The sequence below is a fragment of the Lissotriton helveticus genome, chromosome 1_1, assembly GCF_964261635.1.
Source record: "Lissotriton helveticus chromosome 1_1, aLisHel1.1, whole genome shotgun sequence".
Taxonomy (NCBI): Eukaryota; Metazoa; Chordata; class Amphibia; order Caudata; family Salamandridae; genus Lissotriton; species Lissotriton helveticus.
The window spans coordinates 827,960,682-827,979,988 of record NC_136057.1 but is presented as its reverse complement, the minus strand read 5'-3'; the positions used below and the strand labels follow the sequence as shown (position 1 = coordinate 827,979,988).

Here is a 19,307-nt window from a genome sequence, read left to right as displayed (position 1 = left end):
AAAACTAGGTTAATAATGTTTGTCTCAATGAGCGCATTTTCTCAAATGCTACAATCTCCTCTGGAATTATATGAGGGGTGGCGTGGGGTGGACGTAACTCCACTGCATTAGAACAGTCATGAAATTAATTAATCAAAAATATCGATTAAGTTTGATCTTGCGAGAAAATCTAGAAAGTTCCATTTGGACAAAAAAGAAGTCTTGCCTCTATGGAGTGACAAATAGGCATGTACTGTGATTTCAGATGAGTAAAGACAGTTTAAGAAATTTGAGCAATCTCTATGGCAGAAGTCAATGAGTTTGGATCTTCCCAGAAGGCTACTTAGTTATAGTGACCACCACCACCTTCCCCTCCACCCCCCGCCCCTAGTTTGATTCCTCTGCCTAACTTATTTAAATAGGCGGGTCTGCCCTTGTGGCTGGTGATTCTAGAGGGAGGGAGCTAGATGCCAAACAGATTGATTATTTTTCCATTGCATTACAACATCTTGGCTTCATCTTTTTCCCTCCTTTTACACTCATAAGAATAGAATAGAGTAGTAATTGTCCTCTGTATATGAGGACTAGTACAATCCAACTGTGTTAGCTCTAGCATTTTCACGAAAATCCACTGTGGTAAATTACACTTGTACAACAGTCTTAGACAGGATTGCCATGAACAGTGGCATCCAACTGTCTAATTAGCCAAAATGTTAAGTGGTTGCTCAATCAATCAGAATTTGTAGAGCGAGGCACTGGCACCCCCGAGGGTATCAGGGCGCTGGGGTGCGAGGTCTCCATTGAAACGCAAGGTCTTGGGGGGCGTGGCTTGGCCAGCGAAGATGGCGGTCGTGGTTTGATCGCGCTCCGACCAGCCCCGCATAATCCTGCACAATTATCCTGCTTATCCGACCTAGCGTCGGCATAAACAGTGACCCAGTGCCCTCGAGAAGCCAGGCGATCTTCTAGAGTCAGCCTTGGAGCGGAGGAAGGTGCGGAGAGGGGGTTTGAGGCGCTGAGTGGCCGCGCCCTGAAGGAGAGACGCGCTGGGGGAAGCCGGGGACTCTCCCGCCTAGACCGGGCAGATACAAGGCCCGGGTGATGGAGCGGCTGGCGGGCGGGACTGTTGGCGCCTGTGAAAGTTAACCGCTACAGCCCCCCCCCCCCTGCAATTACAGCGCTAAGGAGGGCCCGGACGCGACATCAGGGAGTGCCACACACAAAAGCGGAGGACGGCGGCGAACGGCGGTGGCCGAATCAGGCCACGGAGGTAGGGATCCTTGGTGGTGGTGGCAGCTTGGAGAGGGTGATTACGGTACCAGAGGCACACACATTGCTAACTGTGGGGCTGATTTGACTGTAGCTCCCCGTGTTGCCGGATCTCCTCCTGGGTCGGCCAGCTGTGGTACTCGGCGGCTGTGTCGGCCGCAGGGGGGGTGGCTTAGTCTAGGGACGGAGCTTGGCCCCAGCACAGCCCACCCCCCGGGAAAGGACTTGGTTGAAGGGTGGCTGCCAGTGTTCGCCAGTACTAGAGGAGTGGACCACCATTTTGGGCCACGGCTGTGGTGCTGACAGGGTTCCCACTAGTCCCAGACGTGGGCGAGTCTCCCAGTAACATCGGGGAAGAAGCGGGCCCTGGAGTGGAGGGGGGGGAGCCAAAGACACCGCGCAGGAGAGGGACAGCAGGACAAGCATTGCCCCCTCGCTTTGCTTTTTCCACCCCACCTCCCCCTTCTCTCTTCTACGCCCCCCAGATATCCCCTTGCTAGGGGGTGAGGCCGGTTGGGGGTTCGGCAGCCATGTCGGGCCGCAGGACGGGGTGGGGTGTGAGATCCCCCCCTTGAGGAGAATCGATTTGCGGGGAACCTTGGCTGCGCCGGTCTTTTGGAGTAATTCGCACCAGACGCCCTTGGGTGCCTGTGTGGAGCATCTAGTGGACAACCATGACGCGAGATAAGGGCAGTGGTGGCCAGACCAAACAGGGCCCAATTGATAAATTCACACGAGCGGGTGTGGCGGCCGGGCCAGCAGGTGCCAGACAACGCAGCGCTCCTGGCAGCCATTACCCAATCCAGGGATATGCTCGATGCCAAAATCGGTGCAGTCGGCTCAGATGTCATGCTGCTCTGACAAGATCTGTGCAATGCTGTGGCGTGCATTACGGAGGCCGAGACCCGCATCTCGGGGGTTGAAGAGGATGTTACGGCCCAAAAGAAGAAAGTGGCGGCAATGGAAACGATCCAAAAGTTACTGGCGATGCGGGTGGAGGATGCCGAGGGCCGTGCTCAGCACAACCACCTTCGTTTTGTGGGGTTCCCAGAGGGCTGCGAGGGGGACAGCGTGGAGCGCTTCTTGACAGTGGCTGGAGGGCTGGTTCCCCGATGTGCTCTCCCGCTGCTTCGTGGTGGAGCTGGCTCACAGGGCACTTATGCAGAAGCCCCCGCAGGGGGCTCGGCCGCATACAATCATCACTAAACTTTTGAATTACTTGGATCAAGATGCTATCCTGAAGCAGGCCAGAGCCAAGGAACCCCTTATCTATAATAATGCATGCATCCTCATATTCCCTGACTACATGAGACTGGTGCAGCAGCGACAATCCTTTCTTGCTGAGAAGGCCTGTCTCTGAGATCTCAAGCTCCCATATGCCCTGCTATTTCCAGCCCACCTGAGAGTGGTGTACCGCTCTCGTACGCACTTCTTTGACTCCCCGGAGGAGGTATTCAAATGGACAGATGAAACCATGCGGGTGCGAGTCCTTACACCACCTGGTAGGGAATCTGATTGGTCCTCGAGCAAGGTGGCCCGGAGAGGACCCCGAGGCCAGCTGAGGGGAAGCAGGAGGTCAAGGTCCAGGCATCGGCTGAATGATCCTTGGGTCCATCAGGTGTTGAGACCTCGGACAGTAAACTAATGTCCAGATAGGCATGGATTTCAGGCAGGTTTCCCAGCCACACAGTGGTGGGCCGTGGGGGAGGGTTTTAGGTAGGCCCGAGGGGCATTTGTGGTCAGTTGGGGATCCATTGGGAGGTATGGTTCCTGGCCCCCGGTTGGGGACTCTGCTCCTATCCGACCACGACAGATACTTCAGCGCAGCGTTTGTGAGGTATGGGGTTGGGGGGGGGGGGTGTTAAGGGTTTGTTCTGGTTTTTAGATTGTGCTACCACAATGGTTTCTTGCAGCTTAACACACACACACACACACAGGGGAACGTCCATAACGGTCAAGATTGTACAGGCCTATTGGGATGTCCGACACGAAGAGTGGGATGCAGGTGACCCCTGGTGCCCTGCGCATTGTTAGTTGGAACATTCGCGGGGCCCTGGACTAGGTTAACCGTGGGGCCATGCTTCAATACGCCAAACGAACGGGGCCGATGTGCTCATGCTACAGGAAACACACTTAATGGGTACTAAAGCCCTGTGTCTGCAGAGATACAGGTACCAACACGTCTTTCACTCAGGATTCACGCGGGGGTTCGAGGGGAGTGGCGATACTGATTCCCCTATATACTCATGAGAAACACTGGTCAGACACACAGGGGCGATACATTTTTATTCGGGGCAAAGCTGGGGAAGACAGCGACACTGGGCAGCGTATATGCTACTCCACCATTGCAATGGAACTTAGTGGAGCGACTCCTGAACATCTGGGGGGATATGCCAGAGACGCTCTCAGTTGTGGGCGTGGACTGGAATGACGTTATGGAACAGGTCCGGGATAGATGGTGGAGCGGGGTTGCTGTAGAGAATGGTCCCCCCGTAAAATTACACTCTCTAATGACGAGACTTGATTGGGTGGACGTCTGGAGATACCTACATGGACCCAGTCGGGATTACACCTATTTCTCCACAACACAGGATTCCTTCTTGAGATTCAATTATCTCTGTTTCCAGGGGGATAGCGCACAGGGTGGTGTCGGCTGACATTATGGCCAGGGGCTTGTCGGATCATTCACCGGTAGCCCTCACATTTCGGATCGGTCTGGGGCGGCAGAGGACTACAGGGAACACCTGGCTGAAGAGATAGATCACCATCTGGCAGTGAATTCGAGGTCAGTCACGTCCCCTGCGGTACTGTGGGAGGCTTTAAAACCCACGTTGAGGGGTGGATATTTCTTGGTGTATGGGGGCGCGTGGGGAGCTAAAGAGGGAATTGTTGCGTCGGGAGGTGGAAGTGGAGGCGCTGGAATGCAGGAGTCAGAAGGCGGCCCAGCCCGACGGCAACTAATACTGGCTCAGCAAAACTATGCAGCCCTACTGTTGGATGAGGCCCATGGCTTGGCTGGCAATGCGGAGTAGGGTCTATCAATGGGGGTGGGGGGCAAATCCAGCAAGATGCTGCACCAACTATGCCAGGGTGCCTTTCATTCCCAGGCCCGGCCGAGAGTCTTGGGCCCCACGGGGGCGCCGCTTATCGAGCCCCCAGCTATTGCAGAAAGCTGTGCTGTGTATTAGGAAGACCTCTACGCACAGAATGAATGCCTCACAGCCGCGGTTATAGCCAAATTTATAGATGACCTTCCACCTAAGGCCATCTCGGATGAGGTGCAGGACGGCCTGGACCGGCTGCTGTCGGACGAGGAGCTCGGCACGGCCCTGGGGGAACTGTATCCCGGGAAGGCTCCGGGACCGAACGGATTCGGCAGTGAATAAAAAAAAAAAAAAATTTTTAAATTGTACAGCTGGCCCCACACTTTCGGCCCGTGGTGGAGGCGGCGCGGGAGCGCGGCTCGCTTCCCCCGGACTGGAGACACGCTGAGGTGGTGGTGTTCCTCAAACCTGGCAGACCTCCGGAGCAGCATGCATCATACCGTCCCATCTCACTCCTGAATGTGGAAGTGAAGGTCTTGGCCAAGGCACTGGCCAACCAGCTTCTACCACATATTTCCACTCTGGTACACCCGGACCAGGCTGGGTTCATGCCCCAGAGGGTGACCCGTCACAACATCAGGCGCGCACACGTGGCAGTGGCGGCCAGTGGGCAGCTGGGGGAGCCAGTGGTGCTCTTGTTGGCCAACCTGGATAGGGCCTTAGATTCCCTGAGCTGGGTATATCTATTCGACCTACTGCGGAAACTTCATCTCGGCCAGAGATTTCTGGCCTATCTAATGCTACTATACACCGTTCTGACGGCGTCAGTGCGGGTGGGGGAGCGATTTTTCGCTCTTTCTCTATTCAGCGGGGCACGCGGCAGGATTGCCCCCTCTCCCCGTATCTATTTGCGCTGGCCGTGGATCCGCTGGCGGCCTTGGTGCGCATGGATGCCCAGCTTCGGGGTTTTGAGTGGGCGCCGGGTCTCTGACAGAGTAGCACTGTACGCAGATGACGTCCTGTTCTTTCTTACCGCTCTTGACAAGTCAGGGCCGCGATTGCTGCGTATACTACAGATATTAGGGGAAACCTCAGGATTGTATATGAACCCACGTAAATCTGTCCTGGGGGAGGGCGGGGCGGAGTGGGGGGGGGAGGTAGACTGGGAATGGGAGCATGGGCTGCATCGGTTCAATTGGCGTTGGGGGGGCTGAAATATTTGGGGGTCTTCCTGTCTGATGTGCCGGCGGTGTCCTGGGAACACAATCTGGTCCCGGTGTGGGACCGTACCCGGGAAGATCTTAAGGTGTGGTCCTGCATCACCCTGTCCATATATGGTAGGTCGCAAGTTTTAAGATGGTGGCGCTTCCCCCGACTCCTCTACCAGTTGCAGAACCATCCATACCAAATCCCACCCCGATGGTTCCGGCAAGTGAACGCAGCGCTGGGATAGTTTCTGTAAGAGGGGGGCAAGGTGAGGGTGGCCCTGCACACATGTTTCCTGTCTACCTACTCTGGAGGTCTCGCTTCAACAGATGTCCTCTCCTGTCATCAAGCCTCGCATCTGCTGGTCCTCAATGAGTGGTGGTATGGGGACAGGGGGGACTCGGCATATGTGGTTGAGCGGCAGCTTATGGGACGCCATTCCCTACATACGCTATTATATTCTGAACTCAAATCATTTCAGAACCTGCAGGAAGAATGTGCGATGCCGCAATCCCAGTTCTACCGCTATCTACAATTTAGACACGCCCTCGCCCCTAGCCTGGAGTCTCTCCCCGACTTTAGCCTCATAGAAGCGAAGGTCTTCATGGGGGATCTCCTGGACCGCAAGATCTTCCGCATATACCAGATGTTGGTCGTTCACTGTTCCCCCCAGTATGCAGCGGCTTAAGAATGCATGGGAGGCGAATGTGGGTGAACCGGAGGGGGAGGACTGGGCTGAGGCTCTAGCGGGCCCGTGAGGGGCGGCGATAGCAACGCGCCTGCGGCTAGTGCAATTTAAATACTTACACAGAGTGTACTTCACTAGAGAGCGCCTGTGGAGGGCGGGAATGATTGCATCTCCCGAGTGCCTCCGTTGTCAATGGGAGGAGTGTACGCTCCTACATACGGTCTGGAGATGCCTCTCACTACATGGCTTCTGGAGGGGGATATACTCCTGCCTTTCTGAGGTGTTGGGTTGGGAGCTCCCCTGCACGCCGTGTTTGGCCCTGCTGCATGTTATGGAGGGAGTGGGGGGCAATCTTTACAAACGTCACCTTCTACTATTAGGCCTCACGTTAGCGAAAAGGGATATTGCCAGGGACTGGAAGGCGCCCAGGGTTCCATGGGTGGCCGCATGGAAAATTGGGCTAGATTTCTGTATGGTGCTCAAACAACCTGTTTTCCTTGCCAGGGGTTGCCCGCGCAAACATTACAAGATATGGAAGAGGTGGGCGGACTACCGGGGTCTAGAATTGGACCCGCCACGGGAAATAGAGGCACGCTTGCCGGACTGATTCATATGCAGTTGCCATGTTAAAAAGGTAGCAGGGCGGGACAACCCGGAGGGACTGTGATTCTCGGGTGTAAAGTTACAAAATGGATGGACTTTGACATAGGCGCAATCCGGGGGAAGTGGGGGGGGGGGGGTTTGTTATAATGCGGTTTGCTATTATTATGCATAAAAGTCATGATTACTGTGTATTTGATGTGTGCAGTTGTCTCTGGAATGCAGAGCCCTGAAATTTATGTGAAACTAGACAAATGAAATTTGTTTAAAAAAGAAAAGAAAAATAGCAAGGTCTTGAGGAAATGGCGGAAAGCGGGAAGAAACTAGCAGAAAAAGGCAAACAGAGGACAGAAAAACTAGCAGAAAAGGTGAAACGGGGCAAAAAACAAGCAGAAAAGGTCAAGCAGAGGGCAGAAAAACGAGCCGCAAAAAGAAAAACCAAAGGCAGGAAAAAAGAGAAGGCACAAACAGAGGGCAGCAGGTAGACTGGCAACAGAGGGCAGTGAAATGTGGGCTAGCTGGAAAGGAGAACTGTTGCAGGGGCAGCTGGCATGGAGACCTGCTCAATGGGGTTGCGCCGCAGCCTCCATTAAGCAGGTCCTGGGGAAGGTGTGAAACTGGATGGCAGGAGGAGGGGAAAGGGTGGGGAGGGGAAACGGGAGGGGAAACAGCAGGGGGAAGAAACAAGCAGAGAAAGGCAAAACAGGGTAGAACAATGAGCAGAAAAGGTCAAACATAGCAAGAAACTAGCAGAGGAGGCAAAAATAGAGCAGGGAACTAGCAGAGGAGGCAAAAATAGAGGGCAGCAGGTAGACCGGCTGCAGAGGGAGCTGGCACAAGGACTGCTCCCTCTGTACAGGAGGATATTTTATTGAAACGTATGTACTGTCCTTGGATCTACTTGGGGATTCCTTTAGCCTTACACCCAACAATTTTTTTTCATATTTATCTTGTTAAATAGAGTCCATGCTGAACCATAAAAAAAAATTACCGTGCTTCGCCTGAAACCAATACGGAAAACAACTATGTTCCACCTTCAATTTAAATTAAACTGTGCCATGTTCACTACACATCATACAACCCCAAGGCTTTTTCCGTGCCCCATTTCATAACTGTTTCTGTCCTTCTACTGCGACAAATTAATCTTTAATGGGATGCTTCTGTCCCTCACTTGTTTATCTCTGTGCATCCCCCGCCTTCATTTCACAAGAATTTCTGATTACATTCTGTCATTGGAAGCTATTTTCATTGTTCTTACTTAAATGAGGACGCAACTAAGCCTCAAAGAAGCCTTGATCTGTTGATGTGGTTGGGTCAGGTCATTAATATCGCAAGAGACACTACCCACCTCCTAGTGGTCATCTACCAAACCACCCACATTTTGAGGTCTTAGCACTTCAGGGTAGTGACTCATTGGCAGACAAATTTCTACCCTACCAATAGTACCATATCTGTCAACGATTCCTCCAGCCTCTACATCTACTGGTTCCTAAACAGCTCCACCAGCATGAACAAAAAACAATGTAATGGTATACTTTAACTCAAGAGAATGCAGGGAAAATCGAATACACTGTACTTTCTACATTTTGGACAACGATATGATCGAAGATGGCTTGGTTAAGCCAGGATATCTATTGTGTGATTTCCTTTCCAGATCACAACTGCAGCACAAGGTAAAGGGGTACTATTTATTATACCTCCACTTTCAGTAACTTGTCAAACACAATGAGACGGAGGACTGGCATTAATGGGAGTGAGGAGGAGTGCACCTCTACCGGTTAGCAGGCCTCGAGAAAGCTACTCGCCCACTTGCAATGGCTAATCAGATTTCACCAAGGCAGGCTATTTTTAGAGCCTACTCGCCCATTCTAGCAAGCTGATAAATTATAGCAGTTCTGTTCACATAGAAGTGAATGAGAAATAAAGATGCCTTTAAATTTTGTATTTATCTTTTGTCAAGTTTGCTCTGCATTCAGAGACAGAGGTCAAAAGACACGGAGACACCTATTTTACAACTATCAAAGCATACCTAATGCAATAGGCATGAAGTTAAGCAATAGGTGTGCGAAGTCAATAAATCTTTTAATCCCATAAAAAATGCTTTCAATTATCTGCATGGCATAGCACCTTTTTCTGTGAACCTGCCTCAAAATACATCTCTAATAAACAATGCTACTTGATACGTTTATCTAAATCAGTTAGTGTGGACAAATTTGACATTCTTCTCAACCAGAAATTGAATTGTACATTTTCTAGAACTGGTTGCTTTGGAGGAAATCCTAAGTGCCATAATCGTATACAAAAAGAACCAGTTGTTCAAATAGCAGCAAATGTGAATTTATTTTTCCACTAAAAATGCAAACAATTCTGGATGCATTAAAACTGAAGACCGACCTCATCTCCAACCTCCACTAGCGTGAAATTACTTCAATCCAGGTATCTTGTATGGCCTTAACCCACCTTCTCCCCACCCCCTCATCCCTTCACATCAGAAGGATAATCTGCTTGGCTTTTTATCTGGGTTCATGACTAAGCACTGGAACACGGAACTGCTCAGCTCTAGCATGGTATTCTGGCCAGAATTAGATGCAATTACTTCTGTCGTAAATCGGACACTAATGCTGCAAATAATGTCTTGCTCAAACTAGAGTAAAAATGTGGAGGTTGGGTCCCATTAGATTTAGGATCTCATGGTGCAGGGTGGGCATTTAAACGCCATCCGAATGGACACATACTTGGGTTTTTTTAGGGGGGGGAGGGGCAGGGGGATTAAACAATTGCCACATTTCTGATTACCTTATTCAGGATCATCTTCCCAGTTGTTACAAATAATAACTGACAACTACAAGGAAGGGGTGATGCAACATATGCACTTGTGGATGGCAGTGAGAAACATTTTTGCTAAATCACTAAAGTTCTGAAATCTATACCTAGGTCTAATTTGGGACGTGTGGCCTCTGTGCGGTAGGAGGCATTAAGCATTTGTGTGATGTTAAGCTTCGCTGGGCGAGGGTAGGCCCCTCCATGGGTAAACATTTTTTTCCAATTATAAAGGGCAGTGCTGCAATGAAAGGCCTGTAAAGCACAAACTATCCCATAGGGCTTTTAAAAAATGCCCAGCGTTCTAACTGTATCTCTTAAACAGCTGCTTTCCAATTAACGTCTATGCTCCTTTCTAAACAAATGTATGAAAAAACATATGGCAATATGTTTGTCAGAGACTAAATACCACCAAGAGGCAGTCCCTGTGTGAGGAGTTAAATAAATGTAAAATGCGTGGTGCATGCCTAAACCACAATTAACACTTGTATGTTTTGTATGCCGTTTAAACAAACCATTTTGATAGCAAACAGGGAGCATTTATCCTGAACAGCAACCTACAATTTTAAACTAGGAGGGAACAAATAAAGTTGTACAAGGGACAGTTACCTTAATTTTGAGAGTTCTTGAGACTACTTACATTTACAACAAACCTCAATCAAGCACAGTGATGAAAACAGTTCATGGAAAATCGTGAGAACTAACATGTTACATTTTTTTTTTTTAAGTTCAAAGCTGAGACGCCATAAAGCATACAGTACCCGTTTCTATGGCTTGGGCTTCACAGGTCTTCCACTGCTCAGCTACATCGTTTGCTAATGGATCATCTGGATTGGGGGCACTTAACAAAGCCTGAATTGATAGCAGAACTGTGCGGATCTGCAGAGCAGGAGACCATTTATCTAGAAAAAAAAACATGTAATGAAATAGGCAAGCGTTCTTCAAATATGTTACTTCCTTAGTTCAGATATTTGAATTTAAGATGAACACATATTTTATTTGTAAAGAGCATGGCTTCTAAATCACAACACACAGACGGGAATAGTTTGGGAGGAAAGGAAGCAATGCCAAGACTTACCTTTTAAAATATCTAAACAGATTCTTCCCAATTTGTCTACATTAGGGTGATATATTTTGGTCATGAAACGTACTTTAGGGGCTGCCATTGGATATTCTTCTGGAAGGAATAATTCAAGCTTAAATGCCCCTCCTTCAAATGGGGAATCTTGTGGACCTGCAATGACCACATGAAAATACCGTGCATTGCATTCATCTGGTTCTGCCTTTATTCCAGGAACAGGCTCGGCCAGTAAGCGCTGGGTTTCCTGAAAAAAAAAAAAAAACTTTGAAGACAACCTTGTTATTGACATTGAGAGGCAGGATTTTATCAAGAATGTAACAGAAATGGGAACAATCACCTACAAACACAAATGCTAAAAATACATATTTCAACAGACTAGTCCGAATGCGTGACGCTACTTCCCGAGAAACGGCATTTTGGGAAGCATTGAGTTGTGTAACCAAACATCCCCACAAAGTTATTTCGACGAGTACTTTTTTGTTAAGTGTGCTGTATGTCAGAAAATGTTATTAGGGTGACAGGGTCCTAAAACTGCATTTTCACTTATAAAATTTTAAGTACTCATAAAAACTGCTGAATTATAGTCCACTAACGTTTGCAGGCGGGTTAGCAGTTACCCTAAATTCACTCTTTTTGCTATTATAGAAAATTTCGATTTAAAGTTGTGAAGGAAAAAAACTGCTCAGTGCACAATATAGAGTTTTGCACATTTGCATATCAGTTCCAGTTTTTCCCCAAGTATGAACATCCTAAAATTTTCGCAAGCCCAGCTTGAAAATCTGAAGCCCCACGCCCCCCCCCCAAAAAAAAAAACTTGATGGGCATATTTAGAATCTTTGCAGGAATACAATTGTAATGAAAGATATTCACGATCATAGAAGTTAAAAAAAAAAAAAAAGCTATTTGGTGGACTTGTATACATGCTGCCACACACGCTCAGTAGCACAATGCGTAGTTGGGTACCAAATTGGCCCAGAATTGGTCACAGCAAAGGAACAATGACAAGTAGCAACGTCTATATTTTGCATACTGCATGGACTGACGCCTGTTCCTGCATTCTTCAAAAGCAGGAAAGAACCTCTCACCTGCTCCTATTCAATACCCTGACCAGGACGCTGTTGCTGTGTAACGTAATGAAAAATAAATGGGAATGTTTCTATGACATCTCTGGAGACAAGGTGTTCGCAATACTGGCACAGACCAAATTATCACGTTGTTACTTAATGCTGCAGCAATAATCCAGGCCAGTGAGTCTGTACAGACCGTGAACAGGCCACAGAAAATGTGACTTTAACAACAGAATTACCTTCTTCTTTAGAAGTGAGACCCAAAAACTGTCAGCACAAACAGGAGACACGGTTTTATGCGAGAAAGGGTTCTAAATGCACCACTCTCTAATACTGGTTTAGGTGCGTAACATCAGCCTTTATCACCCCAACGTGGCAAAAACCTCCAAGGTTACTATGAAAAAAAGGTAGGGGATACCCTCCCACAAAGTAGAGATCTTAATTACATGGAAACCCATTGTCTTTCTAATGGGTGAAATAACAATAAAGTTATAAATCCGAATTCTATTTAACATTATCGGTGGTTTTACAATCGTACTAAAACACTTCGTCAATATTTCACACTGGTGTGCAAGTAAACCACAGATTAAAAAATATAAGGGAATTATGTATCACAGAGTAGGAATAGTCGGAGAATGCCAAATTATACGATTAAAGAACAAGTTAAGTACCATAAAATTCGTTTTACAGCTTGCCATGTTTCGAATTTTCCTCCTATGCATAATCTTTCTATCTGGGTGTCGAATCCAGTTCAATGGTTTGATTTATAAGAAAAGAACGAAAAATATTTGTCAAGAACATCGTGCGCATTCAGGCTATTAAAGGGGTTTGCACGAAAGTGAACAACAATCCTCATTCCCATAGAGATTGTTACCAAAACGTTCGATAAAGCATCTTTCATCGTCAAGTAACGGCTGATTTAGTTTTAAGAAGTACTAACTACATCCAGCTTTCATAAGGAGTAATGGGGCTAGAAAGTTCTCTCTAGGCTTTCAACAAAGCACGCATCGCAGTATTTTAACCATTCACGGTCTCTGAGTTTTCCTGGATGTAGTCAAATATACCAAAATTAAGCTAGACCCTTAGCTGCAAAAATAGGACTATGTACTTCACATGAGATTGTGTATGGGAGATCTCTCTTTTAAGGAGATAATCAAGCCTTTGCTATTAACGGACACTGCGGCTCTGACAAAGGTTTTAGATTGCGCTGTATGCTGGTTCATTATTTTGTTAAGCTCCGTGAACCATTTGCTTCATTGACAGGCAAACATGGGAAGTTCCTCAAGGGGCACATTTGTGGTACCAACAGAGAGGAAGCTACTAATGGCAACTACTCTTTCTAAGAACGTCTCCGAATCTGGAGAATCCAAACAACCACCACCAAGTATCCCATATATTTCCAGCAAGCCATCTTCTGGGGAAGACAGTTATATATATATATATATTAACTCCACTTACAAACTAGTGGCTAATTTCTTGGCAGTTTTAACCATAGAATGGAAAAGAATAAGTCCAAAGTTTCGCAATGGATATGATGAATAATTCTGTGGATAGGATAGGTGGGGGAACTTTTGTATTATTAGATTCGTCAATGTCCTTGGTCAGGGTCAACCATAACATCCTGGCTCCTGGACTCAAGGCACAGGAATTAAGACTTCCCACAGGAGGAAATGAAATCATTTTTTTGCAATTAGAGCTTACTAAAGACAACCCATCAGTTGGAAATATGTAAAAAGGTATGCATGATAACCACTGCCATTATTTTCATTTTGTACAATTAAAACCAAATGGTAAACTCATTAACCATGTGACTCTCCTCGACTGCTTATATTTAACTTCCAAAGCGTTCAAGGAATAAGTATGCATGTCAGATAGCATAACTGTATATATTTTTCAAAAATCTCAAAACTGAGCCTATCCAAAACAAATTCTAAAAGCAGGAAGGAGGTAACATACTTCAGATTTGGCCATACGAGCTTGCATATGTGTCCGGTTACAGTACCAGTATTGAGAAATGTTAGTATTTTCTTCTCCTTTAGTGAAGGATCACAACCTGGGCAACACTTGAATCAGAGATGCACTGTTAACATTGAAGACTTCTTGTGTGCGCCATTAAAAGGAGCAAGGACACAAACCATCTTTGCCTTAAAATATAGTAACACCCATTCTGACAGTGAAGCTCTACAGGACTTCTTGCCTTGTATGTGGTGGGAAACTATTTAACTAGAAAAAATTTCTCCATGTACCCTGAAGAATCAGAACCATACCAGGGGCTATACAGATATGTTTAACTTCTAACAAAGAGCAATAGTGAAAAAGTTAGACCAGACAGCCTTAGGGTGGTCTCTCCCCCACGCCCCAGCTTTCCAGTCTTCCTCCACTTTTTTCTGACCTAGTTTTTGCTGATATTAGTACTGTGCACTTTACCACTGCTAACCAGTGCTAAAAAAGCATTATGATATGTGGGCAATGGAAGTATAAACTTACGAAATGGTCCAACAGAATAGAGGTTCCACCAGCAACATCATAAGTGTTAAAAAACTTCAATGAGTTCATGAATTCAAGCTTAACTCGGAAATCCACATAAAAAAATATATACACGGACTACTTTATATATAAAGCTGACACAAAGACCAATTTCCCCTCAACTGGTGTACCCTCTGAAACTGCAAGACATTCTGACCCTCATAATACCATGAGGAATTATGCAATTGGCTTGCATCTGGTAGCCTCCAGCTTCCTACTATGAAAAACACAGACAATTCAAAACACTGCAGCCAAGACTGCTTCTTCACATCCACCCAAGACAAAAAAAAGACACTGGTGCTCTAAGTACTGGATGCGGATAGCCAGTAGGTCTACTTTAAAGTGATTTGCACCATCCATGGAGAACCGCTACTCAAAGATCCTCCCCATAAGAAAAATAAAAAGATAAAACAGCATTTTCACTCATTGGCAAGATATGAAATATACAAAACTACTGACATTACAGAAAGAGCAGAAACTGGTCCCTTTTGGAAGTGATGCAGAAAAATCAGGTCTTCTGACGCAGAACACTGCTCATGAGTGCCCAAGAGTCACAGGAACATTACAACAAGATCGCTGCAATGAATGAATGCTGGACAACAGCAATGCGCCAACTGTCACAAATTCACCAAAACACAACTATGCTATGACCATCTGTACTCAGTTTACCCTCTACTCTGCTGGCTATTACAAAATACGTCTATATTGTCAGAAAGCCACCATACATCGACTTAAACCAAGTTACTCAATACAAAAATACCACTGGCAAAACCAAAAGGTCTTGCCTATGCAAAAGCTTTTGGCTTTAGTGTTTTAGCCATGTTGGTAACCACGGTCTGCTATTCAGCATGGCTAAAAGTTAGCGGTGTACCAGAGAGTGGAATGGAGTGTTGTAGAGTAGAATGGCAAAGAGTGGAGTAGAGTGTTGTATATTGGAGTTGCGTAGAGTGGCATACACTGGAGTTGATAGAGTAGAGTGCCATACATTGGTGTAGAGTGCATTGGTGAAGGTGTTGCAGAGTATAGTGACATTAATTTCATAGGCGTATAATGCAGCATCGTATATTAGTGGTGCATAGTATAGTGCAGCGCAGAGGCTCAGCAGAGCGCAGTAGCGCAGAGGCTCAGCAGAGCGCAGTGTGGAGTGATGCAGAGAGCAGTTGTGCGGAGTGCGGTGGCATAGAGACAGTGGCGTGGAGTTAAGTGGGAGAGTGTCCAGTGGTGCAGAGTAGGGAAGCATACAGTGATGCAGAGACTAGCATAGTGGTGGAGAGTGTAGTGTTGTAGAGTTGTGTTTCATCGCGCAGTAGCGTAGAGTGGAGTAGACAGCAGTGGCGTAGAGTGCAGTGGTTAAGAGTAGAGTGACAGAGTGCAATGGCATAGAGTGGCGTAGAGCAGATTTCAGAGCAGAGTGAAGTGGCGTAGAATGGAGTGCTGCAGGGTAGAGTGTAGTTCTGTAGAGTGGCATAGTGTGTAATGGCGTAGAACGTGATGCAGAGTGCATTGGCATAGAGTGCAGTGGGGAAGAGTAGACTAGAGTGGCATACAGTGGATTGGCGTAGGGTGCAGGGGCATAGAGTTGTGTTACAGAGTAAAGTACAGTGGCGTAGAGTGTTGAAGAGTAGTATAAAGTGGAGATGTGCAGAGCAGAGAGGTGTGGCCTAGACTGGAGTGGTGTAGGGTGCAGTGGCAAAGAGTATAGTGGTGTAGAGCAGAGTGCATTGGCATAGAGTTGTGGCACAGAGTAGAGAGGATTGGAGAGGAATGGAGTGGCGCAGAGTGCAGCAGTGGTGTGGAGTTGAGTATGCACGGTGTGGTAGCATTACACAACACACTCCTTCCACGCTGATGACGAGCTCAGCTCGTCATGAGGTACATCTCTCGTACGCTCATGACTAGCTGAGCTCGTCATGAACTGCGGGATTTCGCGATTCTCAGCACACAGCGGGAAAACGCGCAGCGCGCATGGGGTTAAATGGTCATTAAATTTGGACAGACTTACAGTTTTACTAATAAAACCATACTGCGCACAATGAAAATGTGTGGAAATTACATCAACTAGCGTAAGGATTTGTTTTGATCACATTAAAGGATTTGTTTCCAACACACTTCAGAAATAGATGTGCTTCATCTGGGTTTCTTATTCTGAAATATTAATAGTTCATTTAAATTCTAATTGTGTGTGCTAGACAAAAAACTCTTTCCTACCGCCAGTATCCAGCAAGATTGTCACATAAATCCTCTCACTTTGAAGGCAGAGAAAGAAAAGTAAACCAGCACCCTCGGAAGACATCAGCTGACATTTGACCTTAGTCTCTGAATGCACACCAAATGCGACGGGATAAGAACTAGATTTACACACCGGTTTACAGAAAGGGAGCACTCGGAAGGATACTGTAAATAAGGTTTGGGCATGGGAAGGTACAAACTAATGCTAGACAGCATAAAACAAATAAAGCAAGCAAATGGAAAGAAAGACAACTTGAGTTACAAACCACAAAGGCAAACAACAGGCAAAATGCCCGTCAACTTTCTTAATGTCCCCAAGAAGTCTTTAGCTGCAACCAAAAAGGACATTTGGACATAGCCCCAATGCATGAAGGAAGTGGCCAAATACAGCGGAAATCCAAAGGGACTTTAATATAGTCCATCCCTCATCATATCTAACATTTGTTTTCATTAAGCATTACTTGTGGGATGATTAAGACTGGTCATCCAGGGGGAGCAGCTTTGTACTCCATCTACCCATCTCTTTTCTCCAAGACTAACAATATTTACAGTGTGGATGGGCTAACCATTGCATACAGATTATGCGATGTATTGAAAAAAAAATTGGTCATCACCAGAAATTCAACGTGGAACATGTATCATGAATTATAACAGGCAGCTAATACAACCTGAAATTGCTATTTCCCTCACTTATCCTTCCCCATCACACGCTAAATGTTGCAACCCAATGAGATCACCACTATGTTTTCTATTGAATTTCCTTAAAAGGCCGAGAGAGAGAGAGAGTAGTACACCCTTCCTACCAAGCATCCCACTACTGGATGGCAAGCAACCATCCAATAAAGAGCTTTGGAGCCTTGCAATGTGGTATGAATTGCTATATAGATACAAGGTATCAAAGTGTGTAGACTACAAGAATTCTCCACCAGTTTCAAACTGTAAGCTATAGTGTCATGCATATCAGCCTTTTCCAAGATATTCAATTCATACCACTGCATTGCATTCATTACAAAGTTTATTATTTTTTGGCCCATGTAAATGACATGCTGTATGCTCATATTCTCAGGTGACCCCTTACCATCACACAAATTACAAACAATTCAACACAACTGGAATTCCCAGTCAACACGCCATACGTAGCTACACATCTGTAATTATACACCCTCTCATCGTGTGCCAACAAACTGCTTCTGGTAACTTTGGGTTTACTTAACTTATACCTTTCATTCTTTATAAAGCTTTCAGTAGGAGTAACCAGAAAGTCACCATTTTCAAACATATTTCAGTGAACTTTAGCAACTTTCACTTTATTTGCTACTTCAAGCCTTAGTTTTTATCACCAAGGTCCTTCCTTTTCAAAAACTAAGAGCAAACATCGGACTCAAATACATCCCTACAATAACTGGTGATGGAATGCTCTCTGCATGGCATAAGGACATGTAACCCCGCCCTGCTCTTAATGACTGAACTGCATTCGAAACTGGCACCCCAAGTTTTTTTTCTAGGTGTAAGTGAGAATGCTAATCTGGTGTGTGCAGAGGCCTAGGCCGGTCCATGGTAAAGGCAAGGGTCCAGAACCTGTTCTGTGACTTAGCGAGACACAAACCATTTCTTCTTTGATGACATGGGACTACAGAAGAATTTGAAAGTCTAAGTAGCTTTTTTTTTTTCTAGGAACAAGTGTGACCTACTGGCCATATGCATACATGCATACAAAAAAAATCTGCTTCACAAGAACACCCAGGGTCTTGCAAAGACATTCCATTTGAGTGAGCATGTATCCAATATAGGAGCAGCTCATAAATCAGTGGCACTGTGTGCGTTTTGAGCCCGTTTGCTGGGACCAGTGGTATCCATTTTGGATGGACCCTCATTTAGTATGGCACAAGATGGAAGATGGACATAGCTTCCCAAGATAGAGGAAATATATGACTTACAATCCTGTGTTAGGAGGGTAAAAACCCACAATAAAAAGAGGAAAAATGGAGACTACAAGGACAAATTCACAAAGGTTACAACTAGGTTTAACGGAGTACTTCCATTTTGTGGGTGGTAGGGGAAAGGGGCGAGTCAGCATATTTTGTTGTTAAAAATTAGGACGTTTCTAGGCAGGGCAAGTAGTTTTGCGGACGGTCTACCTAGTAGCCTGCCTCCCTGCTCAGGGAGGAAAGAGGTGCATCTGGCCCTGCAGGGGAAAAGACTGTACAGGAGGAGAAACCCAGTTGTGTACTAGGTCTACTATCAAGAGCCCAACCGGCATTGCCCGAAACTTAAGCGGTCCCAAAGTCTTCAGATATGGTTTAGGAGCCGATCCTTGGGAGGAAAACTTGCTGCACTAAAACACCATATGACAGCCTAACTGCAGTGTAGGAGGGACAAAAGGTGCAGCCGCTCACTATACGACATGCCGAAGTCATCACAGAAGCAAGGAGACTACCTCTACAGCCAGGAGGCCACAACTGCCCAGGACATGGTACCCGATAACCAGGCCAGCTGATTTGTGGACAACAGTGCCACGAGAGGGGCTGCATCACTGTCAAGCACAACCTCAGAGGTTGCCGCTGGAACGTAATAGACAGGCGTGTTAACTGAATCAGCTACAGCCTAGTTCACAGCACTCTGCTAACATGGGCTTGAAAGAAAGAGAAACTGTATCTTGAACTGTAAAGACCCACCTGCCTTAGAAGGATAGCAGTAATAACATGCACTCATTTTAGCTCAAGATCACATGAGCACTCTACAGGATGACACTTGTTGCTCACTTAGTGAATATGCACCTGTCCCATTACTACCTAGAC

At 46.4% G+C, this 19,307-nt stretch overlaps 1 protein-coding gene across 2 annotated transcripts in view; it reads right to left on the bottom strand.

The window, feature by feature from the left end:
- UBE2N (ubiquitin conjugating enzyme E2 N) overlaps window positions 1–19,307 on the bottom strand; it is a 71,353-nt gene that overhangs the window by 12,779 nt on the left and 39,267 nt on the right. For both annotated transcript variants that reach the window (XM_078674556.1, XM_078674565.1), the window contains exons 2-3: window positions 10,685–10,931; window positions 10,368–10,508 (exon numbers count right to left, since the gene is read on the bottom strand). In XM_078674556.1, the coding sequence (XP_078530682.1) occupies window positions 10,368–10,508; window positions 10,685–10,931 (388 nt within the window). The remainder of the gene's footprint in view (window positions 1–10,367; window positions 10,509–10,684; window positions 10,932–19,307) is intronic.